General features: G+C 29.2%; 2 protein-coding genes across 2 annotated transcripts; one reads left to right on the forward strand and one right to left on the reverse strand.

Annotated features, from left to right (window-relative positions):
- Positions 1-76: 76 nt before the first annotated feature.
- LOC108571604 (THO complex subunit 3) lies at positions 77-1332 on the reverse strand. The gene is made up of 2 exons (XM_017933680.1): positions 1148-1332; positions 77-859 (listed from the first exon to the last, which is right to left on the reverse strand). Exons 1-2 carry the CDS (start codon positions 1325-1327, stop codon positions 77-79), a joined length of 963 nt encoding a protein of 320 aa, XP_017789169.1. The 5' UTR covers positions 1328-1332.
- Positions 1333-2462: 1130 nt separating this feature from the next.
- LOC108571600 (protein king tubby) lies at positions 2463-4510 on the forward strand. The gene is given in 8 exon segments (XM_017933676.1): positions 2463-2504; positions 3001-3136; positions 3205-3261; positions 3264-3415; positions 3495-3662; positions 3733-4078; positions 4149-4301; positions 4377-4510. Coding segments are annotated over 8 exon segments (1188 nt in total).
- The last annotated feature ends 3182 nt before the right edge of the window (positions 4511-7692 follow it).

The raw sequence follows: 7692 nt of genomic DNA on the forward strand, positions 1-7692 counted from the left end.
AAAGGGGTACAGATCAAATTTTACAGTTCTTTTTATACAATAATATATTTTAATATAAAAGTCTAAAAATAATGTTTCAATCATTGGCAAATCCATATACTTTTAGACTGCCAGCATCACGTTTCCTGTCATAAGTATCTTTGTCATCACAAGCATATGCTAATAAGTATTGTTTTGGATGCCATGCAACTGTGAAAGTTGCTGCTTCTACAGGTATATCTGCAATCTTTTCTCCAGTCTCAACTTCACCTATATCTATAACGAGATCTTCGGATGCTGCAGCTAACAGCTGCCCATCATAAGAAAATGATATAGTTCTTACTGGCCATTCTAATCTTGAGAATGTTCTTAAACAACACAGTTCATCTGCATCCCATAAGGAAACTAATGCATCTGCAGAACCAGTTGCAAAGTACCTTCCAGTAGGATCAAATTCTATACAAATACAAGTTCCTGGATGAGCTTTAATTACATGTAACAACTCTAAATCTGGATAACTAAGGATATGTACACAGCCTTGACCATTGGTAAGATAAAATGTATCAGAATCCTTATTCCATGAAATTTCATTCACTTCAAAGTTGAATTGCTCTTCTGCACGAATCTTCATCACTCGTGCATCAATGAAAGTCACCAGGTCTTCCTTATTTCCTACTGCTATTGTATTGCCATCAGGTGACCATGATATATTGATATTTTCACCTCTTGTGCTGATATTTGCTGTGCATTTCTGAGTTCTAGTATCCCAAATACGAACTGTTTTGTCTCCACTTGCAGTGGATAATAATTCTGGATAAAAGGCATGCCAACACAGTTGGTCCACACTACCACCATGCCCTCTAAAAGTTGTTTCTTGTTTCTGCAATAATAAATTTAGAAATTACTAAAAATCGTAGTAATAAAATTCTGAATACATATTTTAAAAATCATTGAGGACATTAAAACTTTTTTATCATATGAATATAAATTAACATGTAAAACGTGAAGTTATAACCTCAAATAATAACAAATCTTTAGTTAAATAATCTAAATCTAAATCTTAAGTAAAATAATAGATAAACATCTAACAAAATGAAGTTTTATATGAAAATTCCCGCGGCATAGTATAAGAATAGGAAAAACTGGCATTATGGTTATGTTTATTTACCAAGCGATCCGGTCCAAGGGAAAAAATGCACACAGATTTATCAAAAGAACCTGAAGCCAAGAGTTTTCCGTCGCAACTCCATCCTACGCTATGTACTTTAGCAGAATGACTTTGTTGTTCCCTAATTTTGTTGTGAGACTTAAAGTAACTAATCAAGTCATCAACACGAGAACTGGACATTGTTGTTTTTCTTAACTGCTTGCAATAAATTGTCACTTTAGTAAAAGATAAGTGACATATAAACATTTAGATAATCCTTATAACATATAATAATTATTTACAGGTTACATGTTTTACTCTACCATAGGAAGTATTATATTACTGACAACAATTTCGAATATGTTCTTATTGATGGCACTAGTATACACTATAATCATAATATTACTTTTTTTTAAATTACTAGCAATGTGATTTTTAATATGAATGTTTCAATATGTGTATAATATTTTCGATACTCAACCTAATATCCACCCCAAATATTTCCATTATTTCAAGAAATAAGCGAAAATATTACTTAAAGTTATACCGTTACATGAAAGATATAACATGGTGGCAATAGTTTCTTTGAGAGCGGAAACGTAAAGGTGATTTGGAAGTAAATTTTGTTTGTTAAAATGAAATATCCAAATTTTTAAGGCCAAATTCGATAGAATAGCGAATTTTGAGTATAAAAGTACTGAAGAACATTTATCCTAAAACTCACCGTTCCTGAGATATTCAACTCTATCCATCGTATTTTCAGAACATCTCGAGTAATTTGGAAAAGTATAATCGGTGGAAGAAATAGAACAAGGTCGGTTAGACGTTACAGTTTACATACTGAGCATATCAATAAGTAAATCGGTACATATCTGAACAAATAAGTGCCAAAAACCTTGAGATTAGGGCCTCATAAAGTATGCCTTAACTTTAATTTAGAAAAATAAACTGGCACTGCGTCAGTTAGTGCTTTAATTTACGACCTCGCTATACATATTTCTTCCAGCGACTATACTTAAATTTTGAATGTTTATTAAACCCAGTAACTTTTTAAGTAAGAGTTATTGCAATTTGAAACAAAATTGATCTTAACTTTAACTCAATTATTAATTGTAAAATTCGATAAAATTTTTCATTAAATTTGGTATTACAAACGAAATTTTCGTCTAGGGTAATTACACCTTGAAAATATATTAGGGTTTTCCATCGTATGGTTGCCTAGGTAGCCACGGGCGACGAAATATGTTTGGAGTAAACAAACTGGTTTTCTGACAAGCTGAATTATTCGCTGAAAATCAATTGCATATGACAGCTCTCGTTAATACATATCGACAATATGACATCTCTGGATTTAAGACAACAAAAGCTCGAACAACAGGTACGCATAGAATAATTTTAAATGTTTTTACGTACAATTATTTTGCAATGTTCGATTTTCTTTTAAATCGCAATCGTGTAGTTTATAGATTTAGTACTTTAAAATACCAGCGTTTTGTATATATGTATATATATTGTGTTATACTAACAGAACAATTGTATTATTTCTCTATTAAAATTTTTAAATAAATTACGAATACTATATACGCGCACATGAAATTAGAAAGTAGGTCATTTAAATATTTAAATTTATACGAAGCAATAAAAAATAACTTTCCTTTTGTTATAATAAATTTTGTAAGATAAACGCACGAAAATTACAAGTACTCATGAGAATTATTTAAAAAAACTATTGTTTAAATGGGTTGCAGTTTGTAACAAATGTGTAAAGAAGAAATATTTCAACTTTTTTAATACAACAGCTAATTATTAACAGTTTTCATCAATAAGTTATTACATTTTTTGGTTTTATAAAAAAATTTTCTACTTAATTATAGAGACAATTAATTGCACAAAAGATGAAACAAAAAAGACAAAGTGGTGCTGGTGGAATGGTACAGGCATCCAACATATCGACTACTCAGCTTACAAGTCATTCTACAAAATGGATGAATCCAAATAAAGAGATTCGAGGTAAATTTAATAAATTATAAAAAATAAGTGCATTAAAATACATGCATTACAAATTTGTTTCATTGTAGGATACGATGGGCCGTTACAGTTTAATATATCACAAACAAATCCTGATCTAAATACATTTTCAAAACCATGGAAGCTACTGACTGTGCAGATGAAGAATCATCACCTATAGACATTCATTCACCTGCAGAATCTATACCATGTCCTTCACCCCTTAGAGTAGCTCCATCAGATGGTGCTAACTTGCTTATCAGTAGAGAAAATAATTCCTCAGTAAGTAAAAGATAATCACATTACAGTAAAATAATAACTAATAATTTAAAAACAACAAAAATGTCTGTTATTCATTTAGAGTCCAGAATTAGAGGGAAACGTGGAAGGAAATATCGAGCATTTTGTATTGCAACCAGCGAATAAAAAAATGCATTACAAATGTAGAATAACGCGTGATAGAAAAGGTATGGATCGTGGTCTGTATCCGACTTATTTTTTACACTTAGAACGTGATTACGGTAAAAAGGTACGTGTTCAATTTAAATGATCTTTCGACATTTCAAAATGGAAAATGTCATTTTACTTTTTATATGTAGATTTTCTTATTGGCTGGCCGTAAGAGAAAAAAAAGTACAACAAGCAATTATTTAATTTCTACGGATCCCACGGATCTTTCAAGAGCAGGAGAATCCTATATTGGAAAATTAAGATCGAATCTTCTGGGTACGCAATTTACCGTTTACGATAATGGGTATTCGCTGATGAAAGACGACAAGCGAGACGATCGTTTTAATCCACGACAAGAGTTAGCCGCAGTGATATACGACACCAACGTTTTAGGATTTAAAGGACCACGTAAAATGACTGTCATTATTCCTGGAATGACATCAGATCAGAAAAGAGTTGAAATTTGTCCGCGAGATGATTCAGAAACATTACTTGGTAAGTATAAAATGTATTTAATATAAGTATTGCTGTCATACTATTTTTATTATTCTTTTTCTTTCTTCAGAACGATGGAAAACAAAAAATATGGACAATTTAATAGAATTACATAATAAGACTCCTGTTTGGAATGACGACTCACAATCATATGTACTTAATTTCCATGGACGTGTAACGCAAGCTTCTGTGAAGAATTTTCAAGTGGTACACGATAGCGATGGTCTGTGTTTTATATTTGTTACTTAAAGAAGTAACTGTTAAATCTCGGAAATTATTTCCTACTATTCTATTCCAGTTGATTACGTTGTTATGCAATTTGGACGTGTGGCGGAAGACGTTTTCACAATGGATTACAGATTTCCATTGTGCACGCTTCAAGCATTTGCTATTGCTTTAAGCAGTTTTGATAGTAAGTTAGCCTGTGAATAATATAACACTTAATTGAATGTAAAAATTACTGTACATCTGTGAATGATACGCTACATCAGATAGAAGGATTTGCAATGGACAATCAACAGATTGCAATGATTTTTTTTACAAACGTATCTATTCAAACCTGACCTAAGTATAATCAATATAAATCGTGTGTTCATTTTTCTTATATATGGGAAACATTTTTAAAGGCTAAGCGTATTACAATTGATACAATTCAAACACTGATATAACTACAATCCTATCGTTATTAATGCTATATATTAGAATTTGTACCACATACGCTGAGTGATAAGTAACATTTGTGGTAAAGCTGCAATTTTAAGAAGACATTATATATGATGAAATTTGTTATTAATATTTCACGACTATTTGATCTGTTTCTTTTTTATTCATTATCATAAAAGACTTTTAAACTGTACTTGTTAAAATATCCGATTTCTTATAAGTTCACGTTTTGGTATTGTCACGGACGTATTTTTACATAAACGGTACTTTATATGCTCAAGCGTAACCTATTAAGTATACAGTAATAATATTAATACACTGCACATTTTACTGCCTAAAGGAATCATAAATCTTCATATCAAAAATGTAAAGAGTATACATTTAATTTTTTGTTTTATGTTACACGTACTTACTCGGATAGTTCAAGCACTTGCTGCTAATGTAAGAATTATACAAGTGTAACGTGAGTTTAAAAAATAAGGTAAAAACCATATTTGTTCTTTAAAACAGTATAAATGTAACCAATCACTTTCACACAAAGATGTTTTGTTCTATGTAATAATTCCACAAATATCTTCGTATTTACGTGAGAAAAATTGTGTATAGCTTTTATTGTGAAATTTCATTTGATAAGGAATTTTAAATAAGAGCACATTGCAGAAGTATAGTTGCTAAATTCTGCACAATGATCTCTTTATATAACATTCTATCAATTATTATCTAAAAATATCATTCAAAATACATATCAAACACATTAATTTTACATATAACTTATTATGTCAACATGTCCATTCTATCATTATCATAATATTCACATATGTGATTAATTATTTTTGAAAATGGTTACTAATGTAATTTTCGTATGTAGGAGGATACCAAAGATATGTCGATACTCATACATGGTATAGAATGAATTTATTGAAACATTGAGAAAACGATTTTAATGTTGTGCCTTTGCATAATATTAATTGCGCTTTCAGAGTTCTATACATTGGAGGATTATATGAAACATAAAAGATAAATTTTGTTAAGTAAATCTTGATGTGTTGAATTCAACATTTCAGCAATACAGAGCGTATTAAATATTTAAACTATTTACAGAGACGGATGATACTTTTCTTTCTTTTTATTGCAATAAAGCAAATATTTTTTAAATTCGTTTAAAATATACAATCATTATCAATGTTAGTTATAGTTTTAAGATTTTTGAAATCATTTATTAATATATTTTCTGCAGCTGAAAATTGATTTACATGATAGTAAACGTTTATGTATAAAGTAAAATAAGATAAAATAGCGAAAAGTTAAATGTAAGGAAACATGAAAGCACAACACATTGTAAAAGTGTTGAAAGAAATTTGTAACTTTATAAATTTTATACATCTTGAATTTTGTTTATCTTAGAGAGTACTGCTACATATAAAATAAATGTGTCTTGTCAAAAGAAGGTGCTACTTAAAACTGAAAATAATTTGTCAAGAAAAAAAAGAAGAAACCAGTTTGTATACTATGTAATTAAACAGTATTAATATTATTTAAAATGCCACTTGGACATTTAATAAGTGTAATATTTCCTACTCGATTTATTTCTTATTTTGGTAATTTAAGTATTAAATAGCATTTAAGATACCATTTTAATTGCGTGTGTATGCGTGTGTATTAGAAAATACAAATCTGTTATTAGCCTAACACATTTAATGTTGTAAATCAAAGTGTTCAATGGGTATTATATTTTCACTAATTACCTGAAAATAAATACAAATTGTAACTTTTTACAGATTGTTTTTTCACCTACAATTTAAAACGTTAGTACAAAAGGTAGTTTTGATTTTAAATAAATGAAAAAAAGTATTATCTAAAAACGTATAAAAAAATTATTATAGCTGCTGGTATAAAAGGAATGGGAGACACCTTAAAATGAAAAATATGACTATAACAATTATTACTATAGACTTTAATAGAAAAAGATCACATTGAATTTTTACACCAATACTGAACTAAGATTAGTGAGCAGATATGTATTTAGTTCCATTAGGTTGAATATATAAAAAAATTCCTTTGCATTGAAATACAATAAAGGCACTTAGGTCTAACGTTTAAAGATATAAATAAAGAGTATAACATGACTATCACTTTTATGTTTATTATTTACAACATGAATACAAGTTTTCAAATTGTTCCGTGAATATCCGTCTAATGAGGAAAAAAAACCATATCGAGAAATATTATTCAAGAACCTTATCTTTAAGTTTTTCCCTTCCTGCATTAAATATATCACTATTTTTTACTGTTGCTTCATTCTTACCAGTATTTTTTTCTACTATTCAAAAATATATTGAAACTCGAGCCTTGTAAAACTAGACATCTCAATTTTTGTCTCTTAACCTTTTCTTTCATTTAGCGCTACATAGAGTTGCCAAATTAATTGCATAGAATTATTGGCATTCGAACAGCTAACATCTTAAATGTGATCAAATATACTCTGTATCATATATATGTCATAAAATAACCATAAATCCATGCTCATATTATTACAAAATTCAAACATAACGCAACAAGCGCAACGATTCATCATAAAATATGTAGTAGCACTAAAATTCAATGACAAATAGACAAGTTCTAACTATGCGCTTAAAACTGGCAATATGTCTAAAAAACATGTTAATGTATGAGCACTTTTATTACTCCTCTTACTGTTATTGCTTCAAGCAAAGAATTACAGAAGAGGAATGTTGAACAGAGCATCAAATATAAAGATATAATAATAACTAATACAAATCGTTCGCAAATTTGGCTTTAAAGAAACAGGAGATATTATTCCGTATGCTCTTGCGTGTAGATAGGATATTTCTAAAGAGCTAAGAATGTTATAAAAGCTCCCTTAAAATCAAATATTTCAAAAATACAAGAAAGCATGTTTTATAAATTCCACTTAGAACGGTTTTTGAGAC

Source organism: Habropoda laboriosa, unplaced genomic scaffold, assembly GCF_001263275.1.
Source record: "Habropoda laboriosa isolate 0110345459 unplaced genomic scaffold, ASM126327v1 scaffold40, whole genome shotgun sequence".
NCBI classification, from domain to species: domain Eukaryota; kingdom Metazoa; phylum Arthropoda; class Insecta; order Hymenoptera; family Apidae; genus Habropoda; species Habropoda laboriosa.